Source organism: Sander vitreus, chromosome 20 (assembly GCF_031162955.1).
Source record: "Sander vitreus isolate 19-12246 chromosome 20, sanVit1, whole genome shotgun sequence".
In the NCBI taxonomy this organism is placed as follows: domain Eukaryota; kingdom Metazoa; phylum Chordata; class Actinopteri; order Perciformes; family Percidae; genus Sander; species Sander vitreus.
Window position 1 is genome coordinate 9,308,282 of NC_135874.1, and position 20,826 is coordinate 9,329,107.

General features: G+C 40.9%; 1 protein-coding gene across 2 annotated transcripts in view; it reads right to left on the reverse strand.

Moving 5' to 3' along the window:
• fndc3ba (fibronectin type III domain containing 3Ba) overlaps window positions 1–20,826 on the reverse strand; it is a 107,175-nt gene that overhangs the window by 33,534 nt on the left and 52,815 nt on the right. For both annotated transcript variants that reach the window (XM_078276815.1, XM_078276814.1), the window contains exons 8-15: window positions 8,729–8,787; window positions 5,883–6,034; window positions 5,718–5,777; window positions 5,399–5,537; window positions 4,616–4,669; window positions 4,154–4,278; window positions 2,914–3,088; window positions 2,225–2,311 (exon numbers count right to left, since the gene is read on the reverse strand). In XM_078276815.1, coding sequence (XP_078132941.1) covers window positions 2,225–2,311; window positions 2,914–3,088; window positions 4,154–4,278; window positions 4,616–4,669; window positions 5,399–5,537; window positions 5,718–5,777; window positions 5,883–6,034; window positions 8,729–8,787 — 851 coding nt within the window. The remainder of the gene's footprint in view (window positions 1–2,224; window positions 2,312–2,913; window positions 3,089–4,153; window positions 4,279–4,615; window positions 4,670–5,398; window positions 5,538–5,717; window positions 5,778–5,882; window positions 6,035–8,728; window positions 8,788–20,826) is intronic.

Sequence of the window (20,826 nt, forward strand, 5' to 3'; positions counted from 1 at the left end):
TAAATTGCAGCCACTTCTCTGGCGGTAAAATGCTGTATTCCTTACTACATTGATGGATGCTGTAATACCACTGACAACAACTGACTCACTGAAGTCACCTGGATAGGCTGGTATCCATAGAAACATTTAACAGAAAGAGAACATCACTGACTGGAAACTGAAGATTAATAGGCACACAAGATGACTCGAGCTGTAGCTACACACTGTACTCAAGGCACCTGAAATCTAAGTAAATGCAGCCTTGTGAGTGTTTGCTTTAATGTACTTTGAATGACATATTATTCATATAAAGTTTTTATTGAACATCCTACGTAATAAATCCCACTCATCTTATACAACAAAGCAGCTAATGCTAATCATGCTAATTATTGGCCATTTCATTCGGACAAACACGTACATAACACATTTAGGCTACACACCAATGAACCATTTGCTTTAGAGTTAGCTAAATGAGAAGATTGAAAGTACTTCCAAGTCTGTACGGTAAATATGAAGTTACAGCCAGCAGAAGGTTGGCTTAGCGTAGCAAAAAGACTGTAAACGGGGAAAGAGCTAGCCTTGCTCGCTACAAAGGTAACAAAATCCAGTATCCATTAGTTAAAACAGTATATTTTGTTATCTGTACAACAATATGTGTGAGAAGAAGTTGTAGTTTTAAGGGTGGTTATGTGTCAGAATATCTCTTAACCGAGGGCAAAGATTTCCTGGAGTCTTAGCTAAGCTAACTGGCAGCTGGCTGTAATGTTAGCTTGGGTCTTATCATCTAACTCTCAACAAGAATTGTAGCTATTAAAACTATTCATAAGCATTTTTGTTGACACAAAGGTAGAGAGAAACATTATAAACAATAGGAAAAAAAACAGAGCATTCATTATCATCAATGTCTGTGCAGAAATCATTCTAATAGTCCACATGCACACAAAGAGCCAACAATCGTGCAGAAACAAACACGCAGGAGCACCTTGTTAGCCTCTCAATCAACCGCAATGTCTCCGCTGTAGGTCCAGTTGCATGCCATAACCTCTCTTTCTCCCATTTCTAGTATGCCTACAGTGTCAAACGAAAATCTTTAAAAAAAAAACGGTGAAGTTTTGACCGTCTGGAATTAATTTTTTTTTATTATTCTGACACCACATGAATGCAGCACAAATACCCTATCTCACAATTAATTTGCGTATTCGCCCAGGATCCATGTCAAAATGTAATGGGTTCTTCTTTGGCCCATGCTACACCCTTCCACCAAGTTTCATGAAAATTGGGCCAGTATTTGTTTTCCGTAATCCTGCTGACAGACAAACAAAAACAAACAGACAAACCGTACGGAAAACATAACCTCCTTGGCGTAGGCAGTGTTGGGGAAGTTACTTTTAAAAAGTAGCGTTTGCTCGTTACTTCTTAAAAAAAAGTAATCAGTTACTTTACTTAGTTACCTCCTATGGAAAGTAACTTTTTACCTTACTCATTACTTTTACGTTACTTTTAAAAGCAGGGGTCTGTGGCAGAGACTGAAGTTAATTATACAAAAACTATCTTTGACCATAAAGCTAATCTCTGGTTTATCAGTGAAGTGTCTGAACTCCACTGCAGACTGGATTCTCTACTCACAGAGTGATGGCTGATTCATTATGAACGAGTCCAGCGCGGGTTGAATGCACATCAGCAGGTCATCGGCGTTACACGGTGTTAGTGTATACTATGTAATGTCTGTATCTCTATTTATATCTGTATCTATATCTGCAGCCTCTTTTCTGGAAATCCTTGCGTGTCTGTGCAACCGACACAAGTCCACAGCGGTCCGCTGCATGTATGTATGAGGCCATCTCCACCGCATCCATCTGTGAGGTTGTCAGCTTTGTGTCTGCCTGGCTCAGAGCGCCGTCCAGCAAAAAGTCACAAAGCTTAAAACGCTCTCAAAAGTTAGCGTTGGATGCTTCTCGCTTGCCATGATTACTCTGCTACCAGCCTCTGCCACGTCCCGTGTGGAGCTTGTGAGCGCGCAGCTGAGAAGGCAGTGTTGTTGTCAAATCTGTTCCTGGTAAAAGTAACGTTGCGCCGAATTGAAAAAGGAACTACGTTTCGTTACCCAAGTTTCGTAACGTAACTACTTTTTCGGGAAAAGTAACGACTTTTAGCGTTACTTTGTAACACGTTACACCCAACATTGGGCATAGGTAATCAAAAAAATGAACACACACACCAGCATCCACATTATGTTGTCACTCACCCTGAATTTATACTGTGTACTCCTCTTCAGGCCTTGTACAGTACAGGTCAAGTTTTCTCCAGTGTACTTAGGATGAAAGTCTGTTCCCTGTGGGTAATACAGATACAGATACACTGTCAGAAGTCTGTGTGTGTATGTACGAGTGTTTCTGTCAGCGTGTATGAGTTTAAGCGCACATTTTCAAGCATATGGATGCAATAAATGCTGACTTTTGCATTATATACTGTATGTGTGTGTGAGGGGGAGTGTGTGGGAGCATTTGGTGCAATTCTCATTTTATATACATGCTCAATCATGTAGTGTGTTTCTTTGTGTATGCTTGTGTATTATAAGAACTACTGCTCTGTGCATCTGCTATACATTACCCATAAACTATTTTGTAATGCATTATGCAAGGAATCTTTTTATATTTTCTCACAATCCATTTTTCCTTGGTGGAAATTGTTTATTCTCCTCTTTGTCATCTTGTGGGATTCGAGTAACTGTCAGCACAGAGCTCAATCACATAACACAACTGAAGGTTTCACAAAACCAGATTACGCTTTCAAGTTTTACTATGGTGGATGCTCCCACCATGTTCAAATCTATGAGGGTTGTTTTTATGGTAACGGAAAAGAACCTGTGCCCCTAACATAAACTTATGAATGGTTTCATATAAATATGGGTGTTTAGATGTGTGTGGTACTCACGCTGTTGTCCTCCTGGATTTCGAGTGTGTATTTGAGCTGCTCCTCGCTCGGACTGCCCTCAGGACGCCCCCACTCCAGGGTCACCCAGGAGACCCCCGCCCTGACCAGCCGCGGTGCCAGAGGCAGCGCAGGCAGGGTGCCCATGGTGTAAAAAACCACCTCTGTGCTGAAGCCACTGCACAAAACAACATTTCCATTTTATTCACATTTTTGTTTTTATTTAAAATGCTGAAGCAAATTATTCACTTCTTAGATCATTAGTTTTGAGGGAAAAGGGACTGCAGTGCAAGAGGGAAGGGAAGCTGTGAATGAATTACAAATTCAGCAGGGACGGAGAGAGGAACATTTTTGAAAAGTGAAAGGAGGAGAAAGCGTGAATAAGAAAAGGACACTGACATTAGTGCTCATTTCAAGGGAATGAAGGGGTATGTGCGGGGATGCAGGTAAGGATGGGGCTGTGGGGAGCTGCCAGTGGAGATAGTAAGAAGAGGGAGGTTAAAGAGGAGCCGTAACAGGAGAAAAATAGGATGTATACATGTTAGAAGCCAGATGGAAAAAAACAGAAGATGAGGGGAGGCTAATTTGAGAGTTGCAGGAGGGAAAGAATTTGAATGTATGCCCAGCAGCAGGGATTTGAGAGGTCGGGAAAAGAAATTCAAGTAAGAAAAATAGCTAGTAATCAAAAGCCAGCGTGTGCCGGGTATGTTTGTGCCAGACTGAATGTCCATAGCTTAAAAGCTGAAGGATGCATTAAGGCCACTTTGAGTTCAGCCCAAGAGCTAATATCTCCTCCCTCACCCTCGCTCCCTTCCATCACCTCCTCCCTCCTCCCTGTCAACCTAACGACTGCAGGCGAGATGCTCGCCGCCATAATGACAAAGAGGAGACAAGAGGAGAGGAAATAGAGGGAAAATAAGGAAAAAGGAGGACTCCTGTCACATGCAGAATAATCTACGCAGGCTGCATGTCAATTATTACTGAGGTGTACAGATTCATTTAGACTTTATAATGAAAATGCGTACGTTGTGCCTGAAGTGCTAACTGTCAGGTGCTCATGTGAAAAGCGGTCGTGTATCTTAATAAATCCATGCTCCTACAGTATATGAACAAGCAACAAGAAAGAGTTATGGCATCTGCCTCCTGTGCTATTCATGATAATGTGTGCATGACTACTTTTTTTCACCTGAGTGAATGTGATTGTATAGCACATGTTTGTGTATTCAGTAATAGGCAACATTACCTTGCGTCAATGTCGTTGTATGCAGCCACTCTGAACGTGTAGCCACAGGCGGGGAACAGTCGTGTCAGCTTACAGTGTCTCTGGCTCCCGAAGTAACATTCTCTGAAAACACTGTTCTTCTTTCCCTGCAGAGGAGAGAAGAGATGGATGCATAGATGAAAAAAGAAAGTACGATGAGACAAGAACAGGGGGATACGATTAATTGTAATAGGAGATTGAAGAAAAGAGTTCAATAAAATAGACAAAGAACAAAAAAGATGACAAAGTGAAAAAGTACAAAAGGGAGAAGGAGAATGAGAGCGAGAGGACCGACATGGATTGGAAAGGCATAATTTAAACACTTATTACGTCTTGTCTGAGGAGCTACCTGTTAACATCCGTTTTGTGACGTGTGTGATAGGTACGAGTGCTTCTTTCTTTAAAATAAAAAGGGGAGGCATGACAGATGAGAGACAGACTCACCTCATCCCACTCGAGCAGGTAGTTTGTGATTTTGGATCCGTTGTCGCCTGAGGGCTGTGGACGACAGGGAAATGGATGGAGCGAGGCACACAAGAGACAAGAGAGAGAAAGATTAGCCAAGGATAAAAGTATCTAACACTGAGACAGACAATATACTTGCCGTGTTTTTATGACTGGCTTCATAACCTGTCTGGGTGATACATGTCACTCTTTATCAGTGACGGTGTGAGTGGATGAAAATTAAGTGTGCAGGGAGAAGGTCAGAGAGGCCAGAGGGATGCGCCCTGACTGCATTGTGCAACAATGCAAGAATGTCTCTCCAATAGGGGCTGTAGGGCTGATAAAGTCAAGCTAGGTAAACCAGGTGAAGCATAGCTGTTTACTTTCATCAAACAACGCAGATCTGTGGCAGGGTTGACTCAGTGGGTAGAGCAGGCGCACATATATTGAGAGTGTTATGCCTCGACGCAGAGGTCCAGGGTTCGAATCCGACCTGTGACAATTTCCTGCATGTCTTCCCCCTCTCTCTCACCTAGTTGTCCTATCAATTAAAAGGTGGAAAAAGCCTAAAAAAAAGAATGCAGATCCTTTGTGTGTCACTGTACAAATGAAGTGTGGTAGACACATAAAGAACCCTGAGTCTTGTTTAATTTATAATAATTTAATCGCAAATGGGCCGTCAAAACCAATTGACACATCACAAGTCACTGGGATGTTTATAGGGGTTAAATGTGTTACTGTATGTCTTTGAGATGAAAAAGGAGTGTCTGTTAGTGCCTGTACCTTCCACTGTAGGGTGAGGGTGCTCTTGGTGCGGTGGGAGAGTTTCGGGGATAACGGGACATCGGGGGCGCTGCAGTGTGTAGTGAACGATCCGGCCTCTGAACACGAGCCTCGAACCGAGTTGTACATTGCCGACACCCTAAAGCAAACACACAAGATATCCAAATGTTCACGGCTAGATGAAGCTAGAATCTAGCAATATATATATATATATATATATATATATATATATATATATATGGAAAACCCACAAACCTCACATATAGAACATACAAAGGTATGAAAGCAGTATAAAACACCACATGCTAAATGTCCTTACCGTACGTGGTAGTCTGTCGCTGGCCTTAGGTCTTTCAGGTGGTACTCCAATTCTTCGCCACTGAAACAAACAAAGCACAAAAGTCACACCAGTGTACTTTGGCCATTTCTTGAGGTGTCTTTGTAGCTGGTGGCGTATTCTTTTAGCTTGGAGTGTGTTCCCTACCTGTATATGAGGCGATACTTTCCGTCTCGTCCCTTATCTGAGAGAGAAACCTCGTAGGAGCAGGACACAGGCATCCCGTTACCATGCCTGTTCACCAGCCCTGCCGGGGGGGCCCAGGACAACCGTGCAGCCCGTGCCTGCACATTGGACACCTATAAGACACACATAATTATGCATACTGTATGTTATATACACAATGAAACCAAGTATGGTTGCACAAAATGTAGTGTGGCATTTGGTTAGCAGCTGTACGCAGGACATTTTATAGTTTTTTTATTTGTAAGTGATCCTTTCTATTCTATTCTGTTCTAGGCAGCATTAACTCAACCCTCATGATCATGTCGGTAAAATCGTTCTATCAAGGTGTGTGTATCATTTTAAATGTGCATCTAGGTTTTTTCTGTCTGTCCATTAATTGGCTCTGTATGTGCGTACGACAACACACAAGCAAAATAAAATTAACAAACACGAAGAAAAAAAAGGCCTGGGTGTTTTGTGTGTTCAACTGTGTGCCTGTCTGTTTGCCTGCAAGTGCCTGCATGTTTAAGGGAGCATATGGTGGGTGAGCCAATTTAGCGTGATTTAGCACAGTCTGCTGCTATTCCAGACTTCACATCCAGTGAGTAGGCGATGAATGTGCCTTGAGGGCACTGGAAACCACAACCATGCCTAGACTGTCTATGAGGAAGACAGACAGGAAAAGACAGAGAGACAGACATGTAATTTTATTGAGCGTTTTGATCATAATGATTGGGTTTTATGAGATCGCATCACTGTGTCCACATGCCTGAGAATGCCTATGTCTTTTATGGCAATTTATTTACTAACTTACTAACTAAAAACATTGTTTTCACACTCGTTGTGTCAATCACTTTACTAAAATGCACACTGTGGATAGATAAATAAGGCTTCCAGGTAATGAATGACCTGAAGATAAATGCAGCAACTGTTTCATGTGCATAAAAGATAAACAGTGACAAAAAGCTGAAAGAACAGGACACAAAAAAGTAAAAGAGGATGAGAAACAGATGAAGAATGGAGGACAAATTATTTGCGTGACAGCACCTGTTACACAAAGGCTGCTAAAAATAAATAAGTGTCTGATTTGATCATTAGTCTCCCTCATACAATGGCTGCATTTATGTAAATACACAGATTTAGTCCAATCACAATGCGATTTAGATAGAATGGGAGTATGATTACTTAAATACGATAATATTCAACTTCTAGGCTCATAATAGAAGAGCATTTAAACTGCAATCATCACATTTTGTGAGATAGCCACAACAATCAATCTGCTTGACACCGCACGCCAAAGATGTTGAGTTAAAAAAAGATGCATTTCCACTCTTTTGTACTTTTTAAAATAAATAAAAACATATTTGTGCATGCTCTATTATTCTGAAGATAAAGAATGAGTTTACACACAGCTTTATTTAAACCTTCCTCCTTAGTGGCACTCTGTGGAGACCCACTCTGTGGGTAGGGATCAGTTTGGGAAAAAGATTTTGACTTAAACATAATTTGGCGATTTCAGCAATCAATTACACTATGCTCCGAAGCAAGGAAATAGGAATATTAAGTAACCTGCATTAACGTCTGAATTGGTGTAATGCCTTACTGTGACTATCAGCCATCATCGACTAATCATGTGCATGTAAATGTAGCCAGTGCTATTATGAGCACCCAGACCTTTGAGGGAAAAGGTTTGCTGCATCTTTCTTCAAGTACTAATAGTAAACAGGTACAGGGTGAATTCACAAACAAATTCTCCTTTTTTTCCTGCCTACTTCTCTTTCAGCCCCACACTGCTTCTCATATTTCAATTTAGCTGAAGTAGACGCACCTACCTGCTTTGAAAGCAAACAACACAACCACAGGAACAATATTGTGAACATTTTAAATGAAAGAACTTTCTCATATAAGGTCTGCCTCGGCAACACCTGCTCCCGTGTCTGTATATGGTACACAGCTAAATCCATCACGAGGCACTTTTGCTGTTGCATGGGGCACAGTAAAACTTACTATCTCTCCATATACAGTATAAAACCATATAAATGCATTAAGGTAATGGAGTGTCAAAAGCGAAAGAACATCGCATCTGCAGTTAGTGACACAAAATAGCAATCAATGACACTAGGAGATCTCAAAATCCTCCTCCTTATTTCCCTCTCCTTTTTCTTCTCAATATCGACTATAATAAACAGGCTGTATCAGTGAGGAGGTGATTTGAGGTTATGAGAGCGAATGAATCGCTGCTGCACACTAACTTCTAATCTCCTGAAGGTCTCTCTCTCTCTCTCTCTCTCTCTCACTCAAAGTGTCCAATTGCACAGCTTGCTGACCAAACTGCTTTCACTGGGAGAGAGCAATTCCTCTCTACCAAACCATGTCTGCATGGCTCCAGCTCATTCACTCACAATCCCCTTGGGGAAGGAAAAAAAAGCTGTTCTAGTGTTTTTCAGCTGGTAAAGGCAGAGCGGGAAGTGAATGGCTTGGATGAGCAGATGCTGCCCTCATGTGGCCAGGCCAAGCAGAGCTTAAATGATCAGTTACCTTACCTGTGACAGTTATTAAAGCCCTGAAAATGACTTTAAAATGAGAGACACACTGCATTTACAAGACACTACACTTATTATTGTCAGTGTTAGCATCTGAGTTTTATGGTAGTCACAGAGACAGGATGAAAATATGGAAAAGACATCAACGCTGCCAGCTACGAGTGCATCAGACAAAAGGTGATTGATGAAAGTGGTTATACAGTAAGTGTGTGTGTGTGTGTGTGTGTGTGTGTGTGTGTGTGTGTGTGTGTGCGCGCATCTGTGGGAAGAGGTTTGCATACCAACCTGTGGTTTGTCGATTGTAGACAGCATGTCTTGAACACGCTTTCCTTCTGAATCATGGTCTGAGGAGACAGAGAGGAAAAAAAAAAAGAGTAATTATCAAACATCAGAGGTTTTTTTAAATGTTATATTCAACATAGTAGAGAGACTGGCACCGATCTTTGGAGCATTTGTGCCAAATGTCGGGGGCCTTAATAGCATAATTTACACATTTCTGACGCCTGACTTTTTTATTTAAATAAAAAGAAAAGTTAAATTCCACAATCCCAAGTTTCAAAACACATTAGCAATTATGCAGTGCTGCTGACAAGGACGGGGTTTTAAATTCCCACAAGCCATGTTATTGTGATATCTTGAAATCTATGTCTCTTTATTGTCCAAGGTCAGCCAAGATTTGCTTCTTAACTGTAAAATTGTAGTAATAAAATTAATGTAATTGTAGGGTAAAAAAAAGTCAACTAGTTCCTGATTTTGTCTGTGAAAGTAAAACGTAATTCAGTCAGCTGTGGAAACAAAAAACACAGAAATAGCCCAAAATAAAGTAAAACCAGACCCAAATTCCCCAAAAGTGTGTTGTCTAATAGTGTGTAATGCAACACTTGTTTGCATCAGCAACCACTTATTTCATCCTATAAAGTCATGATGAACACAGCTCTTGGGGGGAAAAAAACACTAAATTACCCAGTGTTTCACAGAAAAGCATTAGTCACAAATTCCCGACCTAGAGCAAATAAAACGGGGATCACCCCAAAAAAGATTACTCATATTCCACAGTGACTATTCTGTTCTGTACATAGAACCTGTTGATTATCTTTGGAGGCACTACTTCATAGAAATCATTATACTAATCATTATTATGTATCATTTTCAATCAACTGAATTGTCCCTACACCTGTGAGTAATCATCCACATAATCATCTGACGTCAGCAGTGTTGTTGCAGCCTTGCAGTAGAAATTATACTGAAAACAATGCCATATGTATATTATGATAGTGCTGATATAAAATGCCGCTGGGTATTTAACTCTAACAAGCCTGCAAAGAAAACTGGATTGCAATGCTTCTTTTAGAGCCCTTCTTAATTAGGTTTATTTCAACTTCTATTTATTTTGATTTCATTTGAGTATTTGATACAGATGCCAGACAATATACTGGATCAGATATAGCTGCTAATTCACATATGTGGTCTCCCATGAAAGCAGCTGCACATTGCTTCCTGTATGGCTGAACCTACCATAAAACACCAACTAGACATCAGGTGTTAAATGTGAACTCTTTCAAATGCTGAGGACATGCATAATTACATACTTTGTGACAGAGTAGAAAAAGGACATTTATGTCTATAAAAATGGTGGGGCTCATTATAATGTAATGTATTTATGGATTTTAATGGTAACAAGTTTGTGTTGAAACTTGATCCTGATAAAGTCCCCTTGGCCTTTGGAATTAAAATAGCCCCACATCATCACATCCCCTTCACCATACCTAGAGATTGGCATGGGGTACTTTCCATAAAATCATCTCTCAATGCAAATCAAACCAGCTATTAGGCTAACTGAAATAAAACCATGCCAATCTCTAGGTATGGTGAAGGGTATGTGATGACGTGGAGCTATTTTAATTCCAAAGGCCAAGGGAACTTTATCAGGATGCATAGTATCCTGGATCCATGAAATAACTGGCCTTTAAAAATAAAAATCTGCCTGCCTCTATGGGAATTTAACATAGGGGTGTACTGACTTATGTCCCCTGTATTTTAAGGAAGAACGTTTATTTATTTACAATACATTATTCATTCACAAAGAAAATTGGTGTCCTTAAAGGTTGGATTTTTCCTAGTTTTTTTTAATTAAGGCATTAAGATCAAATTCCAAAAGATGATTTTTGTATTCCTCTTTTTAGTCAACTTTAGCATGGGTTCACAAACTTATGAGCACCGCTGTAATCATCAGTTGCGGTCCTGAAGTTCATAAAGGCCTCTTTGAGCATGATTTTGGGTGGAAGGGCACGGGCACACACACGCACAAACACACACACATGCACGCACAGGTCTGGTCCAGTGATACGATGTGTCTAAAAGGGGATTTATTAGACACTCTGGATAGGTAGGAGGGAGAGTGCAAGTGAGTGTGTATGTGTACACATGTGTTGGTAATGGAAGTCTTTCCCCCCTGTGTGATCCCCGCAGTGGAGGTTTTTCCAACCAGAGGAGGCCTGCTTTCTCCATCTGAGTCTGACCACTATAAATCACATAGGGTGTGTGTGTGTGTGTGTGTGTGTGTGTGTGTGTGTGTGTGTGTGTGTGTGTAATTTAAGACCTGTATGAAACCAAGTCTGTTTGATAAGAGTGTTACAGTGGTAAAGGACTGCATTAAATAGGCATTAACACACAACTGCACAACACATACACAGTATACTTATGTTTTCGAAGATCACTGGGTTCAACTGATGAATTAATGAATGAATGATTGTGTGTGTGTGTGTGTGTGTGTGTGTGTGTGTGTGTGTGTGTGTGTGTGTGTGTGAGAGAGAGAGAGAGAGAGAGAGAGAGAGAGAGAGAGAGAGAGAGAGAGAGAGAGAGAGAGAGAGAGAGAGAGAGAGAGAGAGAGAGAGTGGCTAAGTCCCTCTGACAGGTTCTGTGGGGGAGAGGGCCTTATTGAGCCTGGGGTTGCACTTATGAGTCATGGCAACAGTGATGTCATGGAAGCACAACCTCAACTTGACCTCCGTGTGTGTGTGTGTGTGTGTGTGTGTGTGTGTGTGTGCGCGTGTGTGCATGTGTGTGTGTGTGTTTGACAAAATAAAAAAGCAAGTGCAAGAGAGAGACAGCGAGTGTGTGTCTCCAAAGTCCCAGTATCATGTTACAGCAGATTGGTGATGGGTGATAGGACGAGGGGGGTTAGGCTACTGTGTGAGTGTGTGTGTGTGTGTGTGTGTGTGTGATAGTGTGTGTGTGTGTGTGTGTGTGTGTGTGTGTGTGTGTGTGTGTGTGTGTGTGTGTGTGTTGGGTAGAGTTCAACAGGTGTAGTACACATTCTGCATCACTGCTAGACACTTTGGCTCATTAGCACGCTTTTTTTTATCATGCCCCCTTTCAAACAAAACTGATCTTTTCTCTTTTATGGAATAATGGCACAGTCAGACAGACCACTCCAGACATGAACAGCTCTGTCTGCTCACAGGCTGACCCAGCTTATTCCACCCATTTATCACAGCTGGGTGAAAAAGGAGAATATTGCCTGTTTAACGCTACGGTCCTTTAGCTACATGTCTGGTGCTGGTACCACAGTTAAGGCAAGAAGAGGAGTAATTCAATTATTAGCATCTTTATAAGCAAACAATATGGATGGCTGACAAACAGCTTTACTGTTGAACAAGTTTAATGATTTATTGGGAACTGGAGAAATTTATGTTTTATTTACCATAAAATGGTTAAAGAAAAATAACATTCTGCCTTTTCCTTTGTTTTGTTAGAGACAGAGGCTGGTGCTGTTGAGGATATCTTCAACTACAAATGTTAAGTTTAGTAGCATAAAAAAAGAATTATGAAATACAATCTCTTTCGTACGAGATTTCTTATTTTTTTATATCATCTGGATTAATTACAGTATAACCAGTGGCTGACTGGTTCGGTGAATGTCTGTAAAGATATCACTGTTTTTTTTGGTACCTTTTTTCATTTCTTTGTTTGGAATCTGTGATGAAAGTAAATTTAGGCCAATGAGAGATTCTACATCTAATAAATTTGATCATCAGCCAGCCCTATCAAAAGAACTGCATTCACCGATGAAGACTATTACCCTGGAAATCCAGAGTTCTCTCAGCAAGTCACTCTGGCATTCAGTAATGATGCTCATTAACTAACCAATCCTTTTAGCCGAGCTGCACCAATCACATCGGTGTATCTGATATAGGCAGATTTTTCTGTTTTGCTGACCAGATATGGCAAGAGTTTAATCTACCAGTTAGCTCCGCTGGTAGCTAAGCGTATGGGGCTCTGGATACGTCACCCCGTGTATTGTTGTGATTGGTCGTAATGGTATCCAATTGCGTGCAGTGAGATTTTTAAATGCATGCTTGGTGTCGCCCCTCGAGTTGGGCCATTTTCATTACTCAGTGCCAGACCCTTAATCTTTCGGATTTTGGTCTGGATTTCCAGGCTAGAAGACTATTAGATGCAGTTGAAAGCTCCAAAAAAAGCTGGACCTTGAGTTAAGATTCAAAGCGCTTCGTTTCTTTTTGTTCAAATCTGGGTTGCTAGGTTTCTCAAAATCACACAATACCTAGAAAAAAGAACAAATAGGCTTATTTCCAAAAATGTTGAACGTCCCTTAAAAATCTGAGTTTTTTTGTTGCTTTTCTGTCATTTTGCCAACATGTAGCTCATTGCTTCTTGAGGGCTGAATCAGGACCAAAAGTAGGACCATGTTTAGGTTAAACAATTAACTTGAATAACACTCGATTTATTGGCTGCATTACGTAGCTACTTACAGCCAAACAATTCTACACTGAATGAGATGGACCAATATTTCTGCACTGTGAAAAAAAGTTGGAGAACCCACAAACTTTGTGACAGAAGAGAATTATTTAATGTTTCAGAAGACCAGTAATAAAGTTTGAAAAACACGACTGCTTTACCTCACCGCTGAGTGTTATGACTTGCTGTGGTTGCTGAGTCCAGCTGCTTAAGTGTTTAATATAGAGAACAACCACAAAGAGTTGACGCTGATGGCTGAAACAGCTCCAATGTAGCTACACACACACACACTCCTATATCCTCACTGTCCCTCACCACCTCTCTCTTCTGTTTATGTGCTGCCCACGCACCCTCACTTCCTCTCCTCGTCTGACCTCACATCCTGTCTGAGTCTGACCGCCTGTGTTTGATTACTGAGGACAACCAGACGCAGCGAAGGAGCGCAACGGACAGCAGGAAAAGACGAGGAATTGAGGGGGGGGGAGCAGCAGGCTGAGCCAAAAATCAGGCGAGATGGGGATTTAGAGGAAGAAAGAGAGACACTGAAGGACAGACTGCAGAGAGAGAGAGACAGAGAAAGAAAGAGGACAGGCAAAAGGAGTCTGGGTAAGAGATTAGGTACAAAAACGCAAGGAAATTGAGAGACGAAGAGCGAGCCAGGGATCAGCAGAGAGAAGGTGAAAGGGAGGGATGAAAGGAGAGAGGGAGGTGAGTGCTTAGGAGGATGTGAGGCAAGGATTACACAAACTTTTGTGACATCATCAGTAGGTCTCAATGTAGTAGTAGTAGTAGTAGTAGTTATAGTACGAGTCACTACCTTCAAATATGGGATGGCTTTTCTAAAAGGCACCAAAATACACTGGAAGTATTTTTGTTGTTGTTGAGGCCACTAGTTCTTGAAATATTTTTCCCTTCTGTAAATTTCTATTTCACCAAGAGAATTTACCTATACTACACGTTTATCTTATGGCCATCAGTTTTAATTATTTCTGAGAAACCAGGGTGTTTTTGTCACTTTGGTATGCTGTTGGTGGTAAATAAACAAGTCAGAGGTGCACATCTGTACGTGTCTGTATGGTAAATATGAAGCTACTAGGGGTGGAACGGTACATGTACTCGTATTGAACCGAAATGGTACGGGCATTACGGTTCGGTGCATGAATTTACACGGAGAATACACGGTATAAAAATAAATAAAAATTGCGTGCAAATTAATTAATGTAATGCTGAACTAATGTAATGCTGAACTAATGTTAGATACGCGGGTTCTGGGGACACCTAATCTGTAGCCCCTCCTTAGCACTGAAGATAGCTGAGCTCCACCTATGTATGCATTTTTTTAATCAGGTCGACGGTCCAGCGAGCGAGTCAGAGATAGCAGCACTAAAGGAAGAGTGGTGGCGACCCACAAGAGTTCCCTGCCGGCCTCTTTAAGATCGCAAGTTTGGGAAAACTTCAAGACTGTATAGCTGCAGCCTGGAGCCCCCCCGTGTCATGCCATCTCGTCTCATGCCTGCCCGCCTGGTGCTGTCCCCGCCTCGAAAACTTCGGTCTTCGAGTCAGTTACAGTAGTACAGGCAAGAGAGAGTGGTGGATAAGACGAGGACTGTGTGTCGCCGTTGTTCAGCAGTTGTCGGGTATGTGAGTGGAAATACATCTAACATGCTAACGCATATCTGACGCCATCACCCAGATGTGCCAATCACTGAAACAAGACAAAAAAAAACTGTCCAACTTCTCCTCCCTACAGTGCTTAACCAGCCTTTAGATACACATAGGGCCAAAAAAAACAAATCACTGAAGCAATCGGAATTTACATGTCATCTTCAATGCGCCCGTATTCACTCATATTTGCTATATGTACTCGAACCTCGTTCGTGCCATCCCGTCCACATATTTTTGTTTTGTTATTATTCAATGTAATTTGCACTTTCATAAATAAGAGATGCTGTATTTTCAGTTTTATAGCTGATTGTCTTATTTTGTTTACAAGTTACAGATGGAGTCTGGAGATGATGTGGGGTACTTACTGTTTACTGTTTACATCTTACTTTACACACTTCAGGCTGCTGCAGCTAGCTCAGGGGAGAGACTGTATGACACTAGGTGGTACAGCCTGAGACATGCACAATAAAAAAAAAAAAAAATTGCCTTGCATTTTTGTTTTGCTTTTCCCTCCATTGTACCGAACCGAATCGTGATGTCTGAACCGAGGTATGAACCGAACTGTGACTTCTGTGTACCTTTCCACCCCTAGAAGTTACAGAAAGCAGCCAATCAGCTTAGCTTAGCATAAAGTCTGGAAACGGGGGTAAACAGCTAGCCAGAATTTGAACATCGACAACTTCTCAGTCCCTCCCCCCTTTCTGCTAAAGCCCAAAACTGTCTCCTGAGCCCCTCCCCGCACAAGGGAGAATGAATGCGTGTGCACGAGCAGTGATTGACAGACAGTTAGACACCCCCCCCGGCCCTGATTAGTGCATCTGAACAGGGAGCTGTGGATTTTTGCAAATCACACTACAGGCTGTAGGTGGTGACAGAGGAGCCATATTTTTTTTTTTTTTTTATGACCTGCTTCATGTAGTTCTACTGGAACATAGGGTCAGTTTCAGCAAATATGACAGAAAGTTAGTTTTATAAGTCTTAACTACTGCATCTTCAATAAAGTGTTTTTCCCAAAATTTCAAACTACTAATAAAATGTTAAATGTTTGATCAGGTTTCCATAAAGCAGACATTTTCGCTTTTGCTCGCCGTTAACAGCACACACAACACCAATTGAAGGTCTGCGATTGAATGTTTCTTACCAAAATTCTCCTTTAGAGTCGTAGTTGACATCTCTCCAAAACTTTGATCATCTTTGATGTTGTATTATATTTTCTAACATAGTTGCTCATCTTTTGTACTGATGACTCAACCAGGAGTTTCATACCTTTTCCAGCCTTTAAAGTGCTCCAACTTCCAGTCACTTATAATTGCCTAAATAGAAAATGAATTTGGCTTTTACTTCCAAAATCACACACCTGAAACAACTTATCCACACTGCAAATCTATTCCATGGAACAAAGTAGGAAAACACACATTTGACTATTTGTAAGCCCACATTCACATTAATACTATACGTGAGCTTCATTCATCTCATTCCTTACTCCCCCTCACATGCTCCATCCCTCAGTCTTCCTCAAATACATGGACATGGACATGTTTACAAAACTCTTTTTTAATGTTGCACACCTACACACTCTATTAGTGGCTCTACTTGCAAATAGAGCCACAGTAAAACTAAGGAGGAGGTTGCATTCCTCCTGGATGACGGCCTGTGGTTCTTAGACGCAGTCTGTCTGCACTGAGACAGAAAAAGACCTTCAAGGCCTGGAGAAAAAAAATGTGAAAAATGTGGCGCTCATTCAGCCCCCACTCCACACACATCCAGGGCCACAGGGTGTGTGTGTGTGTGTGTGTGTGTGTGTGTGTGTGTGTGTGTTGCTGTAAAGGAACAAAGTGAGATATGATACCCATCTTTAGAAGCCTCTAATCAGGGAGAACAAAGCAAAGTAACGGACACTCAGCAGAAAAGGGACAGAGAGAGATAGATGTGGAGATGAGAGGGAGGACAGACAGACAGCAGAGGACAGAGAGGAAGGAGTGGGGACAGAGTTGAGAAGGAGGGAGGAGAGGGAAGAGGAAAATTAAGGTAGAGAGGGGCACAGACCTTGGATTCCACACCATTATCATCTGCTGCATAGTGAGCATTCCATCTGTTCAACAGCTGGGCCACACACACACACACACACACACACACACACACACACACACACACACACACACACACACACACACACGGCAGAGAAGTCGTTGGGACATGCCTGAAATTGTGGTTGTCATGGTGAAGGTTCGGTTCCCATGGCCAGGGCCCTGATCGTTTAAAAAGGGGATTAGAGAGGGAGAGACAGACAGAGAGACTGGTACAAAGGAACAGAGAAGTAGCGTAAGAATGTGAAAGAGAGCAAATAACTGCAGAAAAATCTAAATTCCAAAAACAAACTCCAAAACAGAGCGGAAGACATGCAAATAAAAACTGTGCTTAATGTCTTCCTGCAGCAACTGGATTTTATTGGACTTGTAAATGAGGCATCCAGTTTTCCTAATCAGGGTAAGGGTTTGAAAGATTGGAAGAATCTGGTTAATACGGCTTGATTTCTGCAGGAGAAACCTGACTTTTGGCCATGTACAACGGTTTCTAAAGTATGCATGTGCATGAGAAGGACTACAGAAAGTAATTATATAGCAGTAATGCATAAGAAACACTATTCAAAACACTATTCGTGCGTCGTTGTGTCCAAAATAATGAAATCCAAAGTCAAACTTAACCTGAAACTAAAATAAATAAGTCTCAGTATAAACACATGTAATTGCACTCTCCAATTCCCTGCCTTAACCTGATTTCTCTCAATAACCGGGTTTCATGTGTGCATGTAAACATAGACGGAGAGACACAGACAGACTTTGTCCACTGCAACCCTCTCACTGAGAAAAGAGATGAGCGCCTTAACTGCCAAGCGACACAAAAACTCTCCACTTTTCCAAGAAGAGCATGAATGTGTGCGTATGTATGCACGTGTTTATATAAGTGTGTACGTGCTGGGTACAGCGCAGCCACCTGGCCAGGCAGCAAAAGATTATGGGGGATGAGTTTCACAGAACCCTGACCCCATTCGACCCTGCTCAGCCCAAAAAGTCTTGAGAGAGTGACTGCAGACAGAGTGGAAGACAAATTCACACTCAAAAAGACAGCAGAAGCAGAAAGAGACTGACAGTGGCAGAGAAATGGAGAAAGGCTAACAAAGATACAGAGATAATAAAGACACAAGAGTAGGCAGAGAGATGCAGATTGATCAAGTCTATGTCCACACTGTTGGAGATAAAGTACACATTTATTTTAATACATTTTACCTCCCATCCACACCAAGTTGTCCTTTATGACCAAAAAAAGATCTTCCTTCACTCACTTGAGCGTTTTTTTATTATTATTATTTTGATGTTTCTTTTGTTGCCAATTGTTAGAAAGCAATTTGCGCGGATGGAAAAAATGAAATGGTTACATCATGTTCACATTAATCAACATTACAAAATGGAAAAATGATGTTAACTAAGGACCTTGTAAGCATAGAGACACTCGTCCCGCTCCTCTGTCAATCCCCAAGCAGAGCACAAGCATTTACTGATGAGATATGAAGTTAGGACTCCCGTTTCATTCCCGTTATTTATTTTACAAAATTAACACCAACCAACTTTCCCATTGACCCTGTTGTTTAACGGGAACTGCAGTTTTTCAGTCACAGTTTTTCAGTCCGGCTCTGACAAACAAACAAAAGTGAACTTTCCATAGATCTCTCACTGCTACCAGCATCTCGCTTAAACTCCAAAAACCTTAGCTGTGTAAATAAGTGCATCTCCTAAAACCTTACAAAGCCCAGCCCAGTGATACACAATGTGAAAAAGTAAAGGGTGGTCTCAAAATTAGCCCAATATTGGTCTTAAAATACACACACAGAACCTTTGAATCCTCTCAAAATCTTTTTGAGCAGTAAACCCCAGATGCCTTGAGTTTGTGCACTTTGTCTACTTATAACTTAATTAGTCACGTCAAACTCAGTTCTACCCTGAAGCAGTTGAAAGGACTTCAAATATTTTGTAACCCAGTTCAGGTTAATACAGACGGTTGGGTGCTGTAGTTTGATAGTGTGTCACTTGTATCACAAGGTTCATTCAGCTGGATGGGGTAACGTCTGGTGTACTCATTGTGACTGGCGAGAACAACCTCCCCTTTTAATCCCACTAGTCCTGTTACATGATATCAGCGGGAAAGACATTCCTCGGCTGGTAAAGCCATCCCTTGTTCTCTCTCTGTTTTTTTTGTACATACCCCTCTGTTGACTCTTTCATTTCCCAATTTTGTGTCCATCACTTCTCTTCTTTCCCATTTCCTTATCTCTTTCTTTCATTCTCTCTTCTAGTCTGTCTTTTCCACCCCACTGCCCTCCATCTTGCCCTACAAATATGGCCGTATTTGGGTTTGTGGGAAGGGGTTGGAGTTGGGGGGGGGGGGGAGAGAATTATTGCCATGGCGATCCACATCAAAACAGTCCAGTAAGATAATGGTTGGAGTGTGACACACTCATTTTCACATCATTTCCAGTCCTGTTACTACAGTTACAGCAGGAAGAGCTAGAAGAGGGGTTTGCTGTTAATATAAGGGCTGAGTCATGACTCGGTCAAAGGCCACTAGAGCTAACGAGGATGACATCACCAAAACATTACAGGACATTGTGCTTTCATAGGCCTGTTTTTACCACCGCTATTATTCTGAAACTGTCAGTTAATTAACACTGCTTCTTCATTAGCAGGAAACTACAGCATGAATCTGACTTCCTACAATGTCTTGTTAATGGCCACCTGTGTTTTAATGCCAGCTTTACACTTTAAAACACATTCTTTCTCTACAAATTTAGCAAAAGCACATTATTCCTCTTACAAGTTTCACAAAGTTCATAAACAATTAAACACGCTCTTGCTCAGTTCAATGCACTTAGCTTATGGAGGCTAGTGTTAGCTCAATGTAGCAAACTTTAGATAGATACTGCTGTTGAGTCAGTTCACTTACTTAATGTCTCCTCTCTACTTGTGCTTCAGTGACACTAGATATTAGAGGATAATATGCAAGATATATCGACTCAATATTGTTATCGCCATATCACGTTGCGCAATATTATATCGAGGGGTGCAAGATATATCGACTCAATATCGTTAGTGCAATATATGTAAGAATGTAAGAAAACTTGTTTTATTTGTTATGAATCTATTTTGATGTGTTTTCCCATAAGTTTAGTAATTTTACACGTTTAAAAATATCTAAATTAATATCGATATCGCAATATTCATAATCAATATCGCAATATCACATTTTGTCAATATCGTGCAATTATCCTGTTATTGTCACTTGTGGCCACATTGTTTTTTCACCTAAAGTTAGCTTTGTGTTAAAGGTGCTGTGAGAACATATTTACTTATTATGGTAAACGTCAATAAAAATTTTTAATTTATTTAAAATAAATAAATTAGAATTAGAATTGAATGGCTCACAGTCTGCCAGGCATAGTAAGGTTTCCCTGGTAAATCGGTTCCTGTTCAGGTTAAACCTTGAAGGTATTGTTGTTGGTACGTTCTTTTATTATTAAAACCATCAGGAAAAGGAGGACAAACTGTACTTAAGAGGAGAAACTTATATTCTTAGATAAATATGCCAAAAGAAACGTTATTTCAAAGAAATATAAAATATACCGTTTGATCTAGTCCAAAGCGAAGAATGTGCCCAGAACTGACACAAGATTACATTCCAGGAGTGTTTTCCTTATTTCAAAACATCCTTCTTAGTTGGCACATTGTCATTATGTTTGGCAATGAAGAAAAATCTTTAGAAATGTATTTCGTCTACATTCACTATGTCAACACTGAAGATATATGAAATGCTTTCCCTTATTTTTGTTGCTAAGAAGATTGTGTAACTGAAAATAACCTTTCAGGAATCCCTCAGTAAAAGTGCACTCCAGGAAAAAGAAAGTAAAT